The sequence below is a fragment of the Mustela erminea genome, chromosome 20 (assembly GCF_009829155.1).
Source record: "Mustela erminea isolate mMusErm1 chromosome 20, mMusErm1.Pri, whole genome shotgun sequence".
Taxonomy (NCBI): Eukaryota; Metazoa; Chordata; class Mammalia; order Carnivora; family Mustelidae; genus Mustela; species Mustela erminea.
The window spans coordinates 21819822-21842459 of record NC_045633.1 but is presented as its reverse complement, the minus strand read 5'-3'; the positions used below and the strand labels follow the sequence as shown (position 1 = coordinate 21842459).

Sequence of the window (22638 nt, the reverse complement as noted above, 5' to 3'; positions counted from 1 at the left end):
CGCTTAGTGAGCAGGGAATCAAATCCTCGTGGAGGCCTGGGGGTGGTCTCAAAGAAGCCCCCCAACTCACCTGTCTCAGAGCCCCGCCCAGAATCCCCAGTGCCAGCCGCCTCTGCGGCCGACGCTCCGCCCCCGGGCGACACCGCCCAATCCTGGGCTTGCCCCGCCCTTTTCGCAAACCCTGGCCCTATATCCCCGCGCCGATTGGTCAAGCCGCCAGCTCGGCGCCGCTCACAGAAGAGCCGGAGAAGCGGAGTTTGCCCGAGGAATGGGGCCCCGCGGCCCTGCTGCGCATGCTCGCTGGGAGACTGCTTGGGCGTTCCAAGGGGTCGGCTCCCCAGCCGGGTGGCGCGCGCTCCCGGCCAGCGCGGCGGCGCGCGGACACGGGGCTCGCTCCCGACAGGGCAGGTGGGGGCGGGGAGCGGGCGCTAGGGTTGTGGTGGCCTGAGGCTCCTGGGCCGCGAGGTCGACGCCCGTGGCTGCGGCGGCCGAGGCCAAAGGACCCGCCGCGGCTCAGTCTCCGGAGAGGGAGGGCTCCGCTGCCGCCGCCGCCCGGCCGGTGCCCGGTGAGCACGGTCCCCTGCGGGCCGGGGAGGGTCCCGGGTCCCACGGCGTGGCCGCGCCCCCGGCCAGGCCTCCCCGGGGGTCCCGAGGGCTGCTGAGGCTGGAAGTGGGGGTGGGCACCCGGCTCCGGGTCCCGGCGCTCAGGCCGCCTCCTTGTCCTTCACCCGAGACTCGTCTCCCTTCTCCTCGCTCCTCCTTCGCCCCAACCCAGCAGACCCCGGACTGAGCCCCGACACCCCCAGAAAGGGAGCCCCCCCGTTCGCCCCTTCCGCACCCCCGCTCTGCGGTGTCCTCCGCACAGTGCTGACCCGCGCTGGCCCCCACCCCAGCCGCGTCCCGCCTGCGCGGTTCTGTAGGTCCCAGTGACCTTGCACTTTTTGCTGCTGTTACACCCCTCCTTCCACTTCTGATTGCGCGGATGCCTCTTGTGACTTTCAAACTTTTTGGACTTGAGAAATATGTTCCCCATGCATAACTTGTGCCTGCGGACGTAGATTGCTGGGAGAGTTCAAACGTCCTCGCAGGGTACGGCCGCGTCGCCTCTACCTTTGTTCTGATTTCATTCTGTTGTGTTCTGTCCTTTCCGTTCCCAATGAATATCGCTAACCCGTGACACTGATTTCGGGATCTGGTGGTTCTGACCACAGTTTGAAACCCTTGTTTTAACAAACCTCCGTCTTTCTCAGCCTCTGCTTCTTGCCTCTGGGGGCATGCTGAGTTCCAATAATCAGATAATCATGGTAACCTTCAACTTCCCCCCAAAAGGTATATTTTTAATACTTTGGCATTTCTGCATCTCAGGGCCAAAAATCACTTCGAGGACTGGATTTGAATTTTCTGGTTTGATGCCTTCAGGTTTATCTTGTTCCTCTTCCAAAGGCTCCTAGTCGGACTGGGAGAAGAGAGGGTGTGAGCTTGGGGCTGGAGCGTGGAGTGTTTATAAGGGAGAAGGAGACGATTTTTACTGGACAGAGAAATAATTAAGTTCAGCTTTAGGAAGATTAACCGACTGGCACTGCCTAGGGAGAATTAGCCAGGCTGGATGCTGGATGAGAAGGCCACGGAGGAATGGGGGAGGACCAAAGCCCTGGAGTGATGTTCTGTGGGAAGGCCACGGGAAGGTGGTGTGACCAGGTACAGAGAATGAGATTTGAGGACACATGAGGCCTGGTGAGGAAGAAGTAAAGAAAAAATAGCTAAGATTCTGGGGTGCTGGCTGGTTCGGTGGGTAAGACAGGGGACTCTTGATCTCCAGGTTGTGAGTCTAAGCCCCACATTATAGAGATTAGTTTAAAAAAAAAAAAAAAAGAAAGAAAAAAAAGATAAGATTCCGATCTGGTGACTGGTGACTGAAGGACCTGGGTCTGGAAGGACCTGGAGCCAGAATCTTCCTTTCTGTGCCCTGTGCATCTCTCAGGTACTCAGGAGTGGGGTTCCCAGGGGACATATGGCAATGGTATTGTTGGGCTGGGTGGGCTGCATCCAGCAGGCACAGGCCAGAAATGCTGCGAAACATCCCTCATTGCACAGGACAGCCCCCCTCCCCCCAAATGCCAGTGGTGCTGAGGTTGAGAAGCCCTGCTTTAGAGCCGTGATTCCAAATCGCTGGGGGCGGGGGGCGGTCGCTGCCACCTTCAACACCTCCTAGGAGCAATACCTGTGTGTACGCACACACAGAGAGCATGCGTATTTCATAGGAAGTTCACCAGTCAGTGAGTGCACACCTCTACCCCTCATAGCTCCATAGCACACGTGGGAGGGGAGAGCAGCTGGAGTCCCCCAGGACCTTTTTCAAACATCAAGACCCCTGGGCCCAACAAAGAACTCCTTGCGTGATGATTTACAGTTTATGGAAACTTTTCAAATACAGCATCTCATTCGCCACTTTTCTTATTTCACAGGTAAAATCAGTCCAGAGGATTGATGGAATTTGCCCCAGGTGTTGTACGGAGCAAGTCAGCCTCAGCCGTAAGGACCGGAGTACTGGTGGATGGGGATGGCGGGTCTCGCTCTCGGTGCCTGAAGGTAATTCTGTTGATCCACTGTCAGCTGCCGAGTGAGGCTGGGACGTTCAGGACCTTAGTGATGAGCTCTTGCCTGAGAGGCTCCCGGCAGTCTAGAGTCCCGTGGGTCTCTTAGGTGTGTCAGGTTGACACTGAGCCCTTTGGGACCGCACGCAGGAAAGCAGTATCAATGGGCAGTTGAGTGTGGGCTCAGAATTGCTCTGTGTCTCAGTCCTGGGGGAGGGGAGAAGAGAAGAGAGGGATGAAGCAAACCGCAAGGCTCTCGAACCTTCCGTGTACATCTGCCCAATTTAAATTACTCGTCACTCGGGGCGCCTGAGTGGCGCAGTGGGTTAAAGCTTCTGCCTTCGGCTCAGGTCATGATCTCAGGGTCCTGGGATCGAGCCCCACATCGGGCTCTCTGCTTGATGGGGAGCCCCCCACATCGGGCTCTCTGCTTGATGGGGAGCCTGTTTTTCTTCCTCTCTCTGCCTACCTCTCTGCCTGCTTGTGATCTCTGTCTGTCAAATAAGTAAATAAAATCTTAAAAAAAAAAATACTCGTCACTCAATAAATCTTGAGTGAGTGAAAATTAAATACTACAAAACAAACACAAGGATCCAAGTATTGACCTCAACGCAATGATCATCCAGAGTAAAAAAAATGCATTTGAAGTCCACCCACGATAAGTAGACATATGCGTGGCAGAGGAAAAGTTTCATAAAGTCATACCCACTTATATTGCATGCAGTGCATATTGGCAGAATTTTAAAGATTGCGGACTTGAACCAGGGATGACAGGGCCAGTGATCCAGGCAATTAGAAAAGCAGAACCTTAGACCGAAACAAAAGAAATAAAGCTGTCTCAGACAGATGTGGAAGGAACGTGTATGGAAGCTTTTACTTAACTCATTAACCAAGAAACCAGAAAGATCTAATAACCAGTTTGCAAAAGAACCCAGAGAAGATTCCAGAAGATGACAGATACTGAAATGTGCACCTGGAAGCAAAACTGGATTTTTCTTCAGGCGGAAGAATTGTTTACATGTACTTATTTGCATGGAGAGAAAGTTTATTGCCCATAGACTAGAATAGTTTTGCATTGATCTTGGTTATCTACGCTGTGCAGAGCTGTCCCAGTAGCTCAGGCTGGAAGCCCGTAACCTGGAAGGTTGTGTTCTAGACAGTGCCCAGTTTCCGCTGAGGCGCAACGGTCCTTTACAGTCTCATAACCTCAGTGAAAGATACTTCTGATCAGGAAATGAGGCTGGTCTCAGTCGATTTGGCCTGATTGCTTGCATAGGTATGAGCACATTAATTCACTGTAAAGGCCCTGTGGAGTTTGCTTTGCTGGAAGGAACCTTCCAGGATGGGATTTTTAGAAGTCTGGTATTTGCTGTTCCAAGGTACGGAAGCCATGCTAAGCTCTCTCCTCCACATTTCACTTTTATTGCTTAGGAGTTTGAGCAAATTCCTGTCTGTGTTCTTGAGGTTCTCCGAATAGCTCAAGGTATGTGAAATACATTAAAATGTTATGGGATTGGGGTACCTGGGTGGCTCAGTGGGTTAAGCCTCGCCTTCGGTTCAGGTCATGATCTCAGGGTCCTGGGATGGAGCCCCACATTGGGCTCTCTGCTCAGTGGGGAGCCTGCTCCCCGCCCCCCGCCTCTCTGCCTACTTGTGATCTCTGTCTGTCAAATAAATAAATAAAATCTTTAAAAAAAATGTTACAGGATCATCTCAGAAAAGATGAAATCATAACTCTCCTGCTTATCCAAAATAAACAGGTGTTATGATTTTATTTAACACATTAATGAGGGAGCATGTACAGTGAGACAGATTAAGTGAGATCACGTATATAAAATACTTCCTGTGGGGCCTGGCACACACACAAAAAGAAAACCCTTTAAATCCTTCTTAGGCACGTCACTTAGTGACTGATATGTTTCTCCAGGGCCTCTCCTCAAGTGTTTCTCAAAGCACAGTCCATGGTCTCCCAGAGCCTCATGGGGTGCTTGCTAAAAATCCAGATTCTTGAATCCCTCTCCAGATCCTCTGTCCGAATTTCAGATGGAAATCCAAGCATTTGTATTTTTATTAAGGGCCCCGGGGAATTCTTAAAAAGGCCAGAGTTACACATACAACTAATTATAATAAAACTTGCATGAAAACTATACTTAGCTCATTGTACAGATTCACTTTCTCTTGTTTCATTTTTTAAATTTTATTTCATTTTTTAAACACTGATCTCAAGTAGGCTTTCTCAGCCTTGGCTTGGTTGGCATGTTGGACCAGATGCTTCTTTAGGGGGTGTTGGAGAAGCCACCCTGGGCACTGTAGGATGTCGGGCAGCATCCTTGACCTGGCCTGGTAGATGCTGGTAGCACGCTCTGTCTCCCAGTGGCGACAACCAGAAATGTCTCTGGACATTATCAGGTATTGCCTGGGAAGCAAATCACCTTGACCGACAACACCAGTCTGAACCCACTGCACTGATACCTAGGTCAGAATCCTTAGTGTGAAAAGAACCATTTTTACTGATTTTACGAGTTGAGGCCCTGAAGGCGGACACAGGCGTCTTGAATGAGGACTGTCTTTATCAGCCCGCTCTGGGTCACAGGAAGCGAGGATTCAGCCTTGGTTCCTCCTCTGGGACACGACAGAACAGCGGACTCTGACTGAGGGGCTTATTTGGAAGATAAACTGAAGATAAACTGGGGTAGTGAGTGCAGAGCCCTTCCCGGCTAATGGCAGCCACGTCCTTGTGTCTGGTAAATAGAAAATACTGTCATCACTGTCCTGTCCAGCTGGGAAAATAGAAACTACTGTAAGATTTCTTTTTTTTTTAATTTCTCTAAAGATTTTATTTATTCATTTGACAGAAAGAGAGAGAGAGCGAGAGAAGGAGCATAAGCAGGGGCAGTGGGAGAGGGAGAAGCAGGCTTCCCGCTGAGCGGGGGCTTGATCTCGATCTGGAATCATGACCTGCCTGAGCTGAAGGCAGGCGCCTAACCACTGAGCCACCCAGGCGCCCGCACTGTAAGATTTCCACTGGGGGTTTCCTTGTGGTCCCCGGTGGTGGAGGAGCTGGGAGGCCAAACAGGAAATGGCGAGCAAGCCCGGGTGTGGCAGGGGCCCCACACTGCCGGCACAGCCAGGCTGAGCTCCAGGGCAGGCAGGTGGCTTCTGGAACACCCTCCTCACCCCAGCCTCCAGTGTCCCACTGTGCCTCCCATGGGCCAGATCAGCCGGAAGTCACTGGGATGAACCATGAAATAGCTGGTTTGTAGGGCCGCATCGGTGCAGCTGACGACGTACTCTGAAGGCAGCTCTGAGCATCAGCTTCCTCTGTAAGAGGGAGAAGCAAGAGGTGCTTCTTAGGTCTTACTGTAGCCGCCCAGGGCACAGGGAGACACCCCGTTAGCTCCACACCAGCTAGGCCTGGGCTGGAGTCTTGGCTCTCGCTAGCCATGTGTGCCTGGGCTGCTCACTTATGGCCCCAGACACTGAGCGGGGCTGGTGGTGACGCTTGGTAAGAAGATGCTGGGTCACCGGACTGGAGGTGTGGGCTGGTGCCAGAGGAGCTTTGTTCCTGGCTCAGGTCCCAGGTCTCAGGATGGACGGCGAGGCTCTGGACCAGAGGGTGTCTCCCTCTCTCTCTCTCTCTCACCCTACACTCAGGAGGTCTCTGTCACTTACTTTCTCCGTCAACTCCCACTTCGTCTGTAAGTTTGACACTTGGGTTTTCAAAGTCTTTTGAGTTAATTTTAGACTTTTTAAAAAAAATATTTTATTTATTTATTTGATGGAGTGAGAGAGATCACAAGTAGGCAGAGAGGCAGGCAGAGAGAGAGGAAGGGAAGCAGGCTCCCCGCTGAGCAGAGAGTCCGATGCGGGGCTCGATCTCAGGCCCCTGAGATCATGACCAGAGCTGAAGGCAAGGCTTAACCCACTTAGCCACCCAGGTGTCCCTAATTTTAGACTTTAAAAGCATTGCAAAGGTAGTATGAAGAATTCCCACATACCCATCATCTGGTCCCCCCAATTGTCAACCTCTTACCCGATGCTGCATGGAGAGTGAATCAGGATATCAACATGGTACAGTTCTCTTTGCCTACACTGTTGACCTGACTCCAATTTCTCCAGCTTGTCCCCAACATCCTTTTTCCGTCCCGCCACCCCATATGGCATTTAGCTGCTCGGTCCCCTCAGCCCTCTCCAGTCAGTGACAGGTCCTCACCCGGCCCTTGTCCTTGATGACCTCAGCGTTTTTCAAGTGTTCTGGTCACTTGTTTTGTGGGCTGTCCCTCGATGTGCCTTGTCTGATTGAAGTGGAGGTGTGCACTTGGGGCAGGAGTATCCCAGAGACCGTGGGGTGTCCTTGGTGCATCTCATCAAGGACGTCATGGTGTTGACGTGTCTTATGCCCGACAAAGTCGGCCTCGATGCCCCGGGGTGTTCGCAGGATTTCCCCTCCGTCTTTACTGTCTTTCCCTTTGTCGTTACTGTCTTTCCCTTTGTCGTTACTGTCTTTCCCTTTGTAGTTAATATATATCTCGGAGGGAATGTCTTTGAGGGTCTGCGGGTCCCACAATAAGGATTTTTAATGTCCTCAAGTGTTGCTCATTTCTCTGTTCCGTCATCTGTATTACCCTTTCATTTCTCGTGTGACTTGTCACAGGAGAGTTACGGAGTTAACGGACAAATGATGGAGCGAGGCGATGGAGCTTGTCTCCCGTTTCCCCAGGTGCCGAGTTCATGCACACTGTCCACAATTTCAAGAAAAAGAAATGGAAGGAGAAAGTAAATGACTGCTCTTCCTACTTTTAACATTTTGAGATATTTCTTCCTAGGTGTTTAAGGCTTTGGGGGTTTATTTTTGTTTTAAAGATTTTATTTATTGGGGCACCTGGGTGGCTCAGTGGGTTAAGCCTCTGCCTTCAGCTTGGGTCGTGGTCCTGGGGTCCTGGGGTCCTGGGATCAAGCCCCACATCGGGCTCTCTGCTCAGCAGGGAGCCTGCTTCCCCCTCTCTCTCTGCCTGCCTCTCTGCCTGCTTGTGATCTCTCTCTGTCAAATAAATAAATAAAATCTTTAAAAAACATAAAAATAAAGATTTTATTTAGTTAGTTAACAGAGAAAGACACAGCGAGAGAGGGAACAGAAGCAGGGGGAAGGGGAGAGGGAGAAGCAGGCCTCTAGCTGAGCAGGGAGCCCAATGCGGGGCTCGATCCCAGGACCCCAGGATCATGACCTGAGCCACCCAGGCACCCCATTTTTTTGTTTTGTTTTGTTTTGTTTTTGAGGCCATGAATACATAAAATCAGTCTGTAACCCACAACTCTGAGCAGAGCCTCCAGAGGCCGAGGGAGAGGCCCCGCGGGGTCCAAGCTGTACTTGGGTTTGTTTTTGGGAAAACCTTAGCTTAGAAAAGATGGTATTTGCAGACTTTGTTCACTGCATCTGCTTCCTAAATGTTAAGTTTTGTAAATACAAACATTTTGGGAAATCTTTGGTTATTTTTGCTTCATGGAAGAACTCCCACGTTCTTGTTTTGTAAACGGTCGTGTGAGGCCGCTCTTTCTCACCGAGGACGCAGTGCGCGGGCCCTAAGGAGCAGCACCGCCACCCTGCGGCCGCCGGGAGCATTGCTGCCGGGCTTCTCTGCGCGTCGGCGCCGGTTCTAGGCTTGCCTTACGTAATGATTTGATCCTGGGCTGGGGCTCCATCTGGTCTAGGTGGGGGCCTCCACCATAAAGTGGGGCGAAATTGCAAAGGGTATGTTGATGCGACGTGTGTGTCACGGAAAACAAAACGTCCGTCCAGAGCTCTGACCCAAAAAGGGGACAGAGCAGTGCGTCTGAGGGGCAGGATTATGGGGCGTTGACTAGGAATTCGGTTCTTAACAGTTTAAACAAATTTTTATATCGTTTTTACAATATAATCTTCGTAACCTCCACAATCTCCTAATGTTCAATCCCTCTTTTTTGATGAGGAAACCAAGCCCAGTAGGGAAAGGCCTGCTTAGGGTGTACAAGACCGGTTTTCGGGGCGCCTGATGGGCTCATCAGTGGAGCGTGTGACTCTTGATCTCAGGGTTGTGAGTTTGAGCCCCATGTTGGGTGTAGAAATGACTTTTTAAAAATCTTTAAAAGGGACGCCTGGGTGGCTCAGTGGGTTAAGCCGCTGCCTTCGGCACAGGTCATGATCCCAGCGTCCTGGGATCGAGTCCCACATCGGGCTCCTTGCTTGGCAGGGAGCCTGCTTCTCCCTCTGCCTCTGTCTGCCATTCTGTCCGCCTGTGCTCGCTCTCTCTCCCTCTCTCTCTGACAAATAAATAAATAAAATATTTAAAAAAAAAAAAAAGAAATATGAATAAAACTTATAAAAAAAAATAAAATAAAAATCTTTAAAAAAAAAAGGAAAGAAAAAGAAAACTGTTTTTCATCCTAGTGACCCTGGGGACCTGAATCCCTATAAGGATATTTTCTAAGCAGTTTTATTGAGATCTGATTTACACGCATACAACTCCCCTGTCAAGAGTGTATAGCTCACTGTATTCCATGTGTCCATGGAGTCCAACAACCATCACCACAATCAGTTTCACTGACTCACAATCAGTTTCGTTACCCCAAAAGCCCCACACCTCTTAGCATCACTTCCAGATCTCCCCCCGCCACCAGTCCTGTGCAGTCGCTCATCTACGTTCCATCTCAGTGGATTTGCCTGTTCTCAACATGTCATATGAACGGAGTCATGTATATGCCATCTTTTGTGTCTGGCTGCTGCTGCCTTTTTTTTTAAGATTTTATTTATTCATTTGTGTGTGTGAGAGAGAGAGAGAGCGAGCGAGCACAAGCTGGGGGGAGAGGCAGAGAGGGAGAGGAAGAAGCAGACTCCTCACTCGTTCCCGGGACCTGGAGCTCAGGACCTGAGCTGAAGGCAGATGCTTTACCAGCTGAGCCCCCCAGGCGCCCCGTGCCCAGCTTCTTTGACTAAGCATGATGTTCTCAGCGTTCATCTGGCACGTGCCAGAACTTGATTCCTGGTTATGTCCGAATATCATTCCGTCGTATGGACGGACCACACATAGGCCTGCGCAGGTGGTTCCGAGGGAGATCGCGGTGTACGGATCGACACAGCTGGTGCCAACCCTGCACCGGGGGCTGAACGAGAGAGCGGTTGGTGTCTGCAGAGCTGGCGGGCAGCCTGCAGACAGCCGGGCCGAGAAGGCAGGAGTGTGAGCCGGCCTTCCAAAGTTGGACTGGTGAGGGAAGGAGGAGCTTTGGTTAGGTCTTATTCTCAGACACAGGAGACCGAAGAACCTTGGTAGTCCCGGTGCAGAGAACGTGGAGGCAGAGAGTGTTGGTGACCAGAGAGATCAGGACATGAAGGGTGGAGAAGGGGCCCAGAGGGGAGGGGAGCTGTACCAAGGGAACTGGGGGGAGACCGTTTATTTCCAGATCAGGAGAAAATATGTATGCCCCCTTCATCCAGATAGTGAAGAGTGGTAAGAGCTTATGGAGAGATCCATCCTCAAAGGGTAAACTGTGAAGCAGATAAAATGGTTAAAGTCCGCATCCTGAAGAGAGAACTTCAGCTTGTTTGAAATCTGCCTTTTCTGCACAACCTCATTCCCCAGTGATGTTAGGTAAATGGAACATTACTCCATGTAGTTTGTTACAGATTTGTGTGCATGTGGTAAAACATATATCACAAAAATTTACAGCTTGAATCATTCTGGCCCTCACGCTGGTATGCCACCATCGCCACCCTCCGCTGCCAGAACGTCGTCATCATCATCCCGAACTGAAACCACACCCACTGAACAACAGCTCCCTTTCCCCTCCCCACTGCAGTGGCCCCCCCGATTCTGCAGCCATGAATTTGACTAGTGTAGGGACTTTATAGAAGTGGAATCATATGCATTAGTTTTTTTTTGTGACTGGCTTATTACATTGCAGACTTTTTGCTATTTTTGTTGTTGTTGTTAAGATTAGGGGGGAGTGGGAGGTTGGGGTACCAGGTGGGGTATTATAGAGGGCATGGATTGCATGGAGCACTGGGTGTGGTGAAAAAACAATGAATACTGTTTTTCTGAAAATAAATTTAAAAAAAAAGAAAGATTAGAGAGAGAGAGAACACAAGCAGGGGTAGCAGCAGGCAGAGGGAGAAGCAGGCTCTCTGCTGAGCAGGGAGCCTCATGTGGGGCTCGATCCCAGAACCCCGGGATCATGACCTGAGCCAATGGCAGACATTTCACTGACTAAGCCCACAGGCACCCCCATTACAGGGGTCTTAATTCTCATTGCCATCCTTCATACTTAATTTTTTTGTTCTTCTTGGTGGATTACCAGCCCGTTAAGCGTGATCAGCTGAGGGATTTAACGTTTCTGTATCATGGCCCCTGAAGTTCAAATGCACTTTGGTACTGTGCATCTCACAACCTTTTCTGTTCCATCCATCAAAAAGCCAAAACCCACCAGGCTCAATTACCTTCCAAGAGTACCAGTTATTGCTGAGTAACAAATGACCCCGATCTCACTGGCTTAAGATAAGTTTATTTTTGATGGGTATCCCATGAGGTGGGTGGGCTGTTCCCATGGCCGCCGTGCAGGATCGCACAGGCAGGGGGTCTGCTGGGCAAGTCTCAGAGCAAGCGACCCGTCTGGGCTGGAGCCTGTCCAGATTCAAGACCACATTGCGAGGGGGGCCTGCGTACTTGATGTGGTCATTAGACGATCTACATTCCAAGACCCCTTAGTGGGTGAGGATGGTAACCATCAAACCAATCCAAATTCAAGGTCATTGCCAGACCCCTGCTTTTCAGCAGATGATGAGGGTGTGCGGGGGGGTGAGTTGGGGGTAGCCAGAGTTCGCCTTTGGTTGTGCTGAAATCTCTTCCGTATCCTTTGAGGGGTGTACGTGTTAGAAGCGTTTTATGCAGAACTTGTATTTGAGGAGATCTCACCGTCTTCTGACTCTGGGGTACCCATGACTCTGGGTCCTGTTCCTGTGGAATGTGGGGGCTCTTAGTCATGCCAGTGCCCTCTAGTTTGGAGGAGGCCAGCCTTCGGCATTTGATGGTCTGAGGCCAGTGGCGTGTCGGGGTCCCCACAGCGTCCCCTTTTGCCCCGCGTGTGGCAGGGACCCAGGGCTGGGCCTGTAGGAGTGTGTGTGCTGTGTGGACGGCGACCACAGTGCTTTGCCTGGCTGGAGTTGTCCGAGGCCTCTGCAGAAGGGAGGGCCAGCCCCCTGCACCCTTGGTCCTGCAGGCTGGAGGCCGCTGGGACGCGGAAGAGCACCAGCCGGCTGGGGCATGGGACCCAGAGCACAGGGACCACAGCGCGAGGGGAGCCAGAGCGCCCCAGCCCAATCAGGCTGCTGACTGATGGTCCTGCCTCAGGCCAATTCGCGAGGGGGACATGGCGGTCCAGGGGCGGGGCTTCTCGCTGTCACCCTTTGCTGCCCAGAGCATCTTTGCGCGCACACTAGGTCCTGCTGGGGCCAGTCTCCAGGGGTCCACGCGTCCTGGCCCAGCCACGTCAGGGTGTGGGGCGGGATGGGCAGGGCAAAGAAAGGTGGCACGGGAGGAGCGAGTGTTGGAAAGTCCAGGGCATGACGCGGGAGGGCAGCACAGCCAGGATTCTCAATCAGGTGGCCTGGGACCTGGAAGATTTCCTGGAGTCTCGCCACCACCTCCCACCCCAAACCCCTGTGATGGGCTTCTCTGCTGCCCTGGGATGGGCAGTCGTGTATGGCGAGATGGGGCGGAGATGAGGCACCCCTCTGAGCCTTCAGCCTTGGCTCTGTCCTAGTAGGGCACTGGGGCCCTGCCCTTAGGCTGACCAGGCCTTGGGGAGCTGAATCTGGGCCCCAAACCAGGAACTCCAGAGCAGGAATGGCGACACTGGAAACGAGGGTGACAGCTCACAAATGGGGAGCTGAAATGTGCAGGGAGGCTGCAGTCCTGCTTCTTCTTAACGAGAGTCAGGGGAGACCAAGCCATTCACCCACCAACCAGTCCCTCAAGAAAGCAAGGAAGCTCAACCTACACTGGTACCCAGGGCTAGCTCCACCCCTGTAACACATCCTTTCTGCTTCTCCAGCCCAGAAGCCAGGGGTCCTGGAGTGACTGTGGATTCTCTGCACACCTCTACCGCCCTGTCCCCTCCCAGCTGAGGCAGCACCAGCCCCGGCTCAGACACAAGGTCACTGCCCTCCAGGTGTCCTGGCATCTCCTGAGTACTGTGCGGTCCGGGGCCTCTGGCCCAGGCTGGGGGACAGATCAGGTTGGGAGTCCAAGGAGTCCCGCCTCTCAGAGCCAGACGTCTCCTTTGTGGTCTGCAGAGCGCCCGTGGGTGCCCGGCTCGTCTCCCTGTGACACAGGGTCAGGAGGTGGGACACCAGGTATCCAGGGAGGGTCTGGGACCTGAGCCCGTGACCTGCGTGCTGGTCTCTGAGGCTTGGTGCTCAGGAAGGCCAGTTACCGTCATCCCAGATGAGGTAAACCAGGTCCGGTGAGAGGTCAGGCTCTGGAACCCCCTCGACCCGACTCCCGGCTCTGCACTTCGTGGCCATGTTGGCTGTCCTAGCGTGCCTCAGTGTCCTCATCTGTACACTGGATCAATAAGAATGATAAACTATTATAACATGGGGCCAAGTTAAATGGGAAACCCCGTGAAGACACGTCCCACCGTGCTCAGCACCTAAGGGCCTCTCTTTGTAGAAGCTCATGGTCCTCAGTGCCTCAGTCTCCCCAAAAGCCCCTGGAGAGCCCGGCCTGTGGCACATTTTACAGACAGGAGTGTGGCATTTGGGGAGGGGACGTCACCAGACCGCAGTTGCCTGAGGGGGCACAGAGGAGCAGAAGCACCTACCCGGGGTGCCCCAGCTCCGCGCAGGACTCTCCCCAGCCTTTCAGCCCCCTCTGGCTCCACCTCCAGCCCACGTCCATCTTCCTGAGCCCCAGGCCCAAGGGGGCCTCCATGGATGGATTTTGCCTCCTTCCTTAGGACGGACCCCCTGGACTGCCAGCTTCCCGAGCAGGGAGGAGGAGGAGGAGGACGAGAACTCCACCTGCTGGGTCCTGAGCGTGGCCGCAGGGACGGGCCATCATCCCAGAATGCCCCTGCCGGAGCCCAGCGAGCAGGAGGGCGAGAGTGTGAAGGCTGGCCAGGAGCCATCCCCGGAGTCCCCTGAGCCAGGCACCAATGTTGTCCCCGTAGCACCCACGAAGCCCCAAGAATTCTCCGAACTGGTCCTGCTGACGGCCTCCACCGAGAGCGTGGATGGGGCGGATTCCCAGCCCAAAGGACGGCACTGTGTCCTGTCCTTGGAGATGTCCAGTCCTGACGCACTGGCCAGGACCCCCCAGATCCTGTCAGTGGAGGAGCAAGTGGGGGCAGTCCGGCCAACCCCCCAGGCCTTTGAGCAGAAGCACAACAAGTCAGACACAGGTGAGTTCCAGGCCTCCTGCTCCTGGCCCAGCTCCCTCTGTGGGCCTGCTCGCTCAGACATAGGCCCTGTGGACCCCCTTCTAAGGGGTGGCCTTGGGGTCCCATCTCTGCTTGGAGCCAAGCATCCTCTTCTCTAACCAGGACTCTGTCTGGCTGGTGTGATGATCTCAGGGCATCGTCCCTGCACATCCCCCCGCGCTCCCGTCCGTGCCCTTGGCCTCAACACTTGCTCCGTTCCAGCCAACCCAGCCCTCTCTTTTCCTCCACAGCCCCCAAGCCCTTGGAGTTCCTGAGGACCCCTTTCGGGGGCCGCCTTCTGGTGCTCGAGTGCTTCCTGTACAAGCAGGAGAAGGCAGTGGGGGACAAGGTGTACTGGAAATGCCGTGAGCACTGGGAGCTGGGCTGCCGGGGCCGGGCCATCACCCGAGGCCTGAGGGCCACGGTGATGCGGGGCCACTGCCACCCGCCCGATGAGGAGGGCCTGGAGGCGCGGCGCCGAAGACAGAAGCTGCCCGGCCCGGCCCTGCCTGAAGGCTTGGGGGGTCCAGATGGCCCTGGGGGCCAACCAGAGGAGCCGCTGAAAGGGGTGGGCCCCTGGCTGTGCCCTCAGGAGCCAGAGCGCACCCCTGGGTTGGTGCTGAGCAAGCCGGCTGCAGTAGAGGAGGGGCCGCGAGCCATGTCGCTGCTGAGCTTGCCCCCCAAGAAACGCCCGACTCTGGGGATCGGTGAGTGCCCCGTGCCCAGCTTCCACTCTGGGGCAGGCAGGAACCCGGGGGTCCTTACCTGTGCTCAGATGGAAACGTGGGGTCCCCATGGTTTGTAATGTGCTCTAAGTCAGCATGGCCCAGAAATCATCAAACCCGGGGGACAGAACTAGTGCTCCAGAACCACAGGGCCCAAGTCCTTCTGGAACTTTGTGATGCAGCAGGGTCTGGTGCGAGGCCCAGAAACGTGAGTTTGAACAGAGCGAGGTGGTCTTAGTGGCCCAGGACATTAAGGGGAGGTCAGCCTAGGGGAGAGCTCTGGACCAGGTTCAGGTCACAGCCCCACCCCACCAAGGTTCAGCACAGGTGCTGAAGCTCTGGGGTTTGGGAACTGTCCGGGTTGGGACATCACTCCACTGCGGGGGGGATGAGATGCTTGATGGGCTGGAAGCGATCGGTGCCAGTCCCACATGTGGTGGCACCCAGTGCGCGGTAGCTGAGGTCTTGGTGGCTTTTATTACCAGCAAAGGGGAGGTGGACTTGTCCCAAGGGTTGGCTCCCTCCTGATCCAGATGTGAGGGTTTAAGGACTTAGGGCTGCAGCTGTGCTGGGTGCTGGAGCAGGGGGAAAGGGGCGGGGTGGGGGGGAGGTGGAGAATATGTGTTTTTTACTGTCTATTTTTCTTTAAAGATTTTATTTATTTATTTGACAAAGAGACAGAGATCACAAGTAGCAGAGAGGCAGACAGAGAGAGAGGGGAAAGCAGACTCCCCACTGAGCAGAGAACCCGATGCGGGGCTCAATCCCAGGATCCTGAGATCATGACCTGAGCCCAAGGCAGAGGCTTAACCCACTGAGCCATCCAGGCGCCCCAAATAAATAAAATCTTTAAAAAATTAGGGAAAAGTTTCAAAAACAAACCTTAAAAAGAGTATGGACAGGAGTGTTACACCATGAGGTGTAACCACCCGAGCTGGGGCCTCCCCGCTAACCTCCTGGAGAGGACCTACACCTTCTCCCTGGCTCCCTCGGGGCATTGGGGGGTCGGGAGAATGCCCAAGGGGCCCATGCACGCCCAGCTCAGGGGAAGCCCCAGTCGGCGTCCACATCAAGGGAAAAACACTTGGCCCCCCACACTGCCCCAGACTCCTCTCCTCCACCTGCCGTGACTGCGCCAGCTTCCTCCCCCAGGAGAAGCCCGGCCCCTGGAGTTCCTGAGGACATGCTATGGTGGCAGCTTCCTGGTGCACCAGTCCTTCCTCTACAAGCGGGAGAAGGCCGTGGGAGACAAGGTCTACTGGACGTGCCGGGACCATGCGCTTCACAGCTGCCGCAGCCGGGCCATCACCCAGGGCCAGCGGGTGACCGTCATGCGGGGCCACTGCCACCCGCCCGACATGGAGGGCCTGGAGGCCCGGCGACAGCAGGAGAAGGCCATTGAGACACTGCAGACCCGGCCTGGGGGACCTGGGGGCCAAGCGGACAAGCTGCTCCGAGGCGTGGACAGCCTGCTCCCCCGCAGGGGGCCTGGGACCCTGACTGTCGCCAAAGCCCGGCCCAGGAAGCGCACAAAAGTCCTTCCAGCCCCGCCCCAGGACCCACAGGGATCCCCTGCCGAGGACCAGGACGAGGACCCAGGTGAGCCCTTTGCACTGCTGGCCCAGAGCCCCCGAGGGTCCTGCTTCCTCAGGTCCAGGGAGGTAGGAGGGGACCCAAAACCCTGAATCGCCACTTCCTCCCCGCCACCGCACCTGTCCCGTTCCTCCCCAGGAGGCCCTGAGTTCCTGAGGACCCCTCTGGGTGGCAGCTTCCTGGTGTACGAGTCCTTCCTGTACCGGCGAGAGAAGGCGGCAGGGCAGAAGGTCTACTGGACGTGCCGGGACCAGGCCCGCATGGGCTGCCGCAGCCGGGCCATCACCCAGGGCCGGAGGGTGACCGTGATGCGTGGCCACTGCCACCCGCCCGACCTGGGGGGCCTGGAAGCCCTGAGGCAGCGGGAGAAACGTCCCGGTACGGCTCAGCGGGGGAGCCCAGGTAGGACAGATTGTGGCCAGTGGGCCTTGGTGACAAGCAGGAGACCCAGAAGGCCACCTTTCCCTCAGCCCTCCCGCGAGCTCCACCAAGCAGCATCCCGTTCTTAGGGGAACACTCTGGAAGTGGGTACAGCCCTCTCCGGTTGCTCTCCCCTCCCCTCCTCACCTTAGCCCTGCTCTGTCTGGGCAGGGCCCTCCCTGAGCTGCTCTGTCCAGGAGCTATGCTGCTCTTGCTTTGAGAACAGGGGCCCCCATCGCCTCCCTGCTGAACTCCAAGACCTGGCTCCCGGTTCTCCCACCGCACCTGTCCTGTTTCTCCCCAGGAGGCCCTGAGTTCCTGAGGACCCCTCTGGGCGGCAGCTTCCTGGTGTACGAGTCCTTCCTGTACCGGCGGGAGAAGGCGGCGGGCGAGAAGGTCTACTGGACGTGCCGGGACCAGGCCCGCATGGGCTGTCGCAGTCGGGCCATCACGCAGGGCCAGCGGGTGATGGTGATGCGCAGACACTGTCACCCACCCGACCTGGGGGGCCTGGAGGCCCTGAGGCAGCGGGAGCAGATCCCCAGCCCGGCGCAGAGGGAAGGCTCAGGTGCGGGTGAGCTGGTGCAGAGCACGGCAGGTGCTGGGCCCCGGTCTCCCTGCTGACCTTCTGTCCTTGGCCCGGGGCCTGTTGGGGTCTAGCCACCCACGTGTGGTGGTATGCAAACAGACCTAAAGGTCCCTAAAGGCAGGGGTGCTTATGGGCTCCATCTTCGAGGCTGGTGCTGGTGTGAGACTGGCTGGCAGCAGAGAGAAACCCACTCAGCTAGAGGGAGGGGACAGGGGGCATGATCTGCTACAGGACAGGAAGTGCCCAGCATCCACTAATGGGGCAATAAGCCTGGACCTCAGGGACATTCTGTCTTCCCTCTCGGGTCCATCTATTTTTCTCACTCCCCCGCCCAGTTCTCTCGAGCCCCCCAGACCCCAGCATTGCAGGACCTTTCAATTCAGGGTCTTAAAAGCCTCAAGAGAGAGTTGATCAGTTGCCAGCTGGTCAAGGGGAGAGGGGACATGGAGCCAGGAGGCTCCTGGTGCATGGTCCCAGCCAGCCATGGGCCCCGCTGAGTGGTGTAGCCCAACCTTTGAGCGGGGTGCTTGCCAGCAGGTGTGGGGTCCCAGGAGGGTCAGGAGGGGCGTGCAGGGACACAGGGCCAGCCTCCCGGGCAGCCCCATAGCCCTCAGAAGGAGATAGCCAGTCTGTCCTCCAGGGTGTCAGGGCCGCAGGCCCTGGGCTGGCCGCTGGAGCCACAGCCCTCGGGCCCCAGAGCGGGGCTGGTCTGCTGGCAGAGAGCAGAGCGCCTCTGTGGGGGCGCCGCAGGCTCAGAGGAAGCAGCTTCTGTCCCTGCGGCCCAGGCTCTGCAGCCTGCTTCCGAGCTGCCCCGTTCACGTTGCCACATTCCTTCCAGGACCCCTCCAGCCTCTGGAGTTCCTGAGGACGTCCCTCGGAGGCAGGTTCCTGGTGTACGAGTCCTTCCTCTATAGGAAGGAGAAGGCGGCGGGGGAGAAGGTCTACTGGATGTGCCGGGACCAGGCCCGGCTGGGCTGCCGCAGCCGGGCCATCACGCAGGGTCAGCTGGTGACTGTGATGCGCAGCCACTGCCACCCGCCCGACCTGGCGGGCCTGGAGGCCCTGAGGCAGCGGGAGCGGCTCCCCAGCGTGGCGCCACAGGCAGACCCAGGTGCAGAGGGGATTGGCGGTCAGAGCGGGGCGAACACGAGCGGCGGGGCTTGCAGCCCTCCTAGCCCGTGGTGGGGACACCTCAGAGGACAGGCACTGTCTGAGGAGCTTTGTGCCCTGGCCTTTCTACCTTTCCAGAGTTTTCTACCTCTCCTGTCCTCTGGAGCCTTTTCCTTTTCCAGAACTTGAAAGCACCCCTAGATCCGTCCCGTTCTCAGAACAACTCCCCTTCTCATTCGTGTCTTCTCCTTTCCCTTATCCTAAGAGGTCTTAACTGGTCACAGATCAGTCTCTTGAAAATCAGATGAAAAAACAGAGACTGCTCCAGAAGAGCGTGCCAGTGTTTGTGTGTACACACACCTGCGCATGCATGCACAAAGGCTTACACACACACACGTGCATACACACGCACACTCATAAGGTTTTGCCAAGAACTAATTTTATTGAACTGAAAGTGGGTTCCCGTCACATAAACAGGATAGAAAACAAGTCATTAGAAAGCATTTTTGTGTTTCATATTAATGCATGAGAACAATAAGGGCCATATCTTAAAAAATACAAAAATGAATCCAAGTTGTATAAAACCACCAAAAGAAATATGGCTCTGCTAAAAAAAAAAAAAAAAAAAAAGTGGTTTCTGGGAGAAAGGAGTGTTTGGCATCAGTGAGAAATAGAAGTCGTGGGGGGCAGTGGGTGGCTCAGTCGTTAAGCATCTGCCCTCGGCTCAGGTCAGGATCCTGGGGTCCTGGGATCAAGCCCCGTGTCGAGCACCCTGTTTAGCAGAGAGCTCATTTCTCCCTCTGCCTGCTGCTCCTCCTGCTTGTGGTTTCTCTCTCTGTCATAAAAGTCTTTATAAAAAAGACTATTTATTTGCAAGAGGAACAGTGAGTGAGAGAGAAGGAGCTGGGGGAAGGGGCAGAGGGAGAAGCAGCTCCCCACTGAGTGGGGAGCCTGATGCCGGGCTTGATCTCCCAACTCCAGGATCAAGACCTGAGCCAAGGGAGCTGCTTAACTGACTGAGACCCCGGATGCCCCAATAAATAATCTTAAAAAAAAAAGGGGGGGGATGCCTCATGGCTCAGTGGGTTAAGCCTCTGTCTTCGGTTCAGGTCATGATCTCAGGGTCCTGGGATCGAGCCCTGCCTGCATCTGGCTCTCTGCTCGGCGGGGAGCCTGCTTCCTCTCTCTCTCTCTCTGCCTGCCTCTCTGCCTATTTGTGGTGTGTCTGTCAAATAAATGAATAAAAAAAAATTTTTTTAAAGGATATATACTTTTTAAATTTTTATTTATTTATTTGACAGAGATCACAAGTAGGCAGAGAGGCAGGCAGAGAGAGAGGAGGAAGCAGACTCCCTGCTGAGCAGAGAGCCCGATGCGGGACTCGATCCCAGGACCCTGAGATCATGACCTGAGCCGAAGGCAGTGGCTTAACCCACTGAGCCACCCAGGCGCCCTGAATAAAAAAAATTTTTTAAATCAAACAAACAAAAAAACAAATCCCGCATCGGGCTCCCTGCTCAGCGGGCAGTCTGCTTCTCTCTCTCCCATTCCCCCTGCTTGTGTTCCCTCTCTTGCTGTCTCTCTCTCTCTGTCAAACAAATAAAAGATCTCAAAAAAAGTTGTGGGACACCTGTGTCCCAGTGGAGGGCACCTCAGTTCCATGTCTCATTTAGTCCTGCTCTCCTGAACGATAGGACCAAATGCTGACTCTCAAGGTCCCCAGTGGCTTCTTTCACCAGGCACAGGTAGTTTGGGATATTAGAAAACCAGAATTTCCAATGGCTTCCCCATGAGGTGGGGGGAGCCTTCTACCCCGTTTTCCTCATCCTCAGGCCCGTAAAGTTGTCATTACAAAGAGCATGCCTTTGGCTCCAGCAGCTTCAACAAGAAAAGAGTTAACCGGGCGCCCGGCCAGCTCAGTCAGTAGAACACGTGACTCTTGATCTCAGGGTTGTGAGTTCAAGCCCCACGTTGGGAAAAATAAGAAAGAAAAGAAAATCTTAAACAAGAGAAAAATTATTAACCCTTGGTTTCCACTTTCTTTCCTCAGGAAAGATGGAGCTTCCCCCGGCAGCACCTCCGTGCGTGCAGCCTGGCTCTCCGGAAAGCCCTGAGACGCATGGGTAACTGTGAGTTGTCTTGCGCCCCCCCAGGTCACCCCCCACACGTAGTGGCTTATGGCGACACTTATCATCTCTCGGTGTCAGTGGGCAAGGTGTCCGGAGTGGTCGGGTTCGTGGTTCTGGCACAGGGTCTCCCCTGAGGTTGGAGGAAAGCTGTGGGCCGGGGCTGCGGTCCCCTGAAGACCCGCAGAGGCTGAGGGTCCCTTCCCCGGGGCCTCAACTCGCTCACTCACGTGCCTGTGGGCCCCAGCTCTCCCTGGGGGGCTGCTCCTGCGAGCGCCAGCTCTCTCCCTGTGACATGGGGGCCCGGAGGGGAGCAGCAGGTCTTCTCTGCAAGCGCACGGGGGGTGCTCGCCGGGCCAGACGGGACCCAGACCCCGAACAGCAGGACTCGTCCAGCGACAAGGACTGAGATCACACAAAGGACGTTATGTGTTCGCAGCAGAGTGAAGCCAGAAATCGGCAGCACAAAGCAAGATGAGGAGCTTACAGATTTCGGATGTCACCCCACTCCCGCGCACCCGGTGACTGGAAGAAATCCCGAGACGAGTGGGGACCTGGTCTGAGGTGAGCAGCTTGGAGCCGCGGCCCTGCAGACGCCTGGCCGGGGCAGAGCACCGCTCGAGGGAGCCTGGTGGCTGGAAAGACTTCCTTCAAGAAGAAGAAAGATCTCCCGTCGGCAGCTTACGCTACCATGCTAGACGCTGGGAAAAGAAGAAAGGAGAGACCCTGAAGCAGAAGGAGGGACGTGAGAAAGAACAGATATGAATGAAATAGAGACGAGAAAATGAACGCGACGCAAAGCTGGCTCTTTGAAAGGATCCACCAAATCGACAAACCTTTAACTACATCGCCTCCAAAATTGCCTTTTATTTCTTTATTATTTTAGTTTAATTTAATTTTTTTCAAAATTGGTTTGTAAAGTTGTAGGGAAAACTCAGGGGTACCCGGCTGGCTCAGAGGGGTGTGCGACTTCTGATCTCGAGGTCGTGAGTTCAAGCCCCACGTGGGGGGTACAGATTACTTAAAAAATAATACCATTATTTATATTTTTTAAGAATTTATTTATTTAGGGGGTGCCTGGGTGGCTCAGTTGGTTAAGCTTCTGCCTTCATCTCAGGTCATGAGCCAGGGTCCTGGGATCGAGCCCCTCATTGGACTCTCTGCTCAGCGGGGAGCCTGCTTCTCCCTCTCCCTCTGCTGCTTCCCCTATTTGAGCTCTCTCCCTGTCAAATAAATAAATAAAAATCTTTCAAAAAGATGCGGGGCTCGATCCCCCCAGGACCCTGAATCATGACCTGGCTGAAGCAGATACTTAACCGACTGAGCCACCCAGGTGCCGTTCCCCCCGCCAAAGTACAATCTTAAAATAAAGATAGGGAAGACTCAAATTATTAAAATCAAGTGTTAAAAATGGGGCATTACTGCCTACCCTACAAGAAAAACCACACTCGCATGGAAGGGTCAACCAAGATGAAGTGAAAATGTTCCTAGAAAGATAGGCTACCAAGGCCGAATCAAGAAGAAATAAGAAAATCTCAGTAGACCTGAAAATCTGAATAAACCTGTAAGATGAATTAGTCATTTTATTTTATTTTTTTAAAGATTTTATTTATTTATTTGACAGAGATCACAAGTAGGCAGAGAGGCAGGCAGAGAAAGGGGGAAGCAGGCCCCCTGCCGAGCAGAGAGCCCAATGCGGGGCTTGATCCCCAGACCCTGGGATAGTGACCTGAGCTGAAGGCGGAGGCTCTAACCCACTGGGCCACCCAGGCGCCCCTGAATTAGTCATTTTAAAGCTTCCCACCGAGAAAGGCCCCCAGGCCTGGATGGCAGGCCTGGTGCCCTGTACCAGACCCTTAGCCAAGAATTGACACCAGCCCTTCACAGACTCTCCTCAAAAGTGGACAAGGACGGAAAGGACTTCCAGGGAGATTGGAAAGGTCCTTGAAGTGGTTGTGGGGTTGGGTGCGTGGCTGCGGACCTGCCGACCCCGCTGAGTCCTGCACTGACACGGCCAGCGGGCTGGCGTGGGA

General features: G+C 54.7%; 1 protein-coding gene across 5 annotated transcripts; it reads left to right on the top strand.

The window, feature by feature from the left end:
* The first annotated feature begins 214 nt into the window (after window positions 1-214).
* Window positions 215-21651, top strand: FLYWCH1 (FLYWCH-type zinc finger 1). Of its 5 annotated transcripts, none has more exons than XM_032327789.1 (10): window positions 215-566; window positions 2466-2589; window positions 13581-14024; window positions 14294-14749; window positions 15920-16366; window positions 16499-16738; window positions 17085-17354; window positions 18208-18480; window positions 20530-20602; window positions 21045-21651. In XM_032327789.1, exons 1-10 carry the CDS (start codon window positions 294-296, stop codon window positions 21166-21168), a joined length of 2724 nt encoding a protein of 907 aa, XP_032183680.1. In that variant the 5' UTR covers window positions 215-293; the 3' UTR covers window positions 21169-21651. The 5 variants fall into 5 exon arrangements, with proteins under 5 accessions (XP_032183680.1, XP_032183679.1, XP_032183678.1 ...); XM_032327788.1 differs by having other exon boundaries at window positions 16499-16762; window positions 17085-17348; XM_032327787.1 differs by having other exon boundaries at window positions 16499-16762.
* The last annotated feature ends 987 nt before the right edge of the window (window positions 21652-22638 follow it).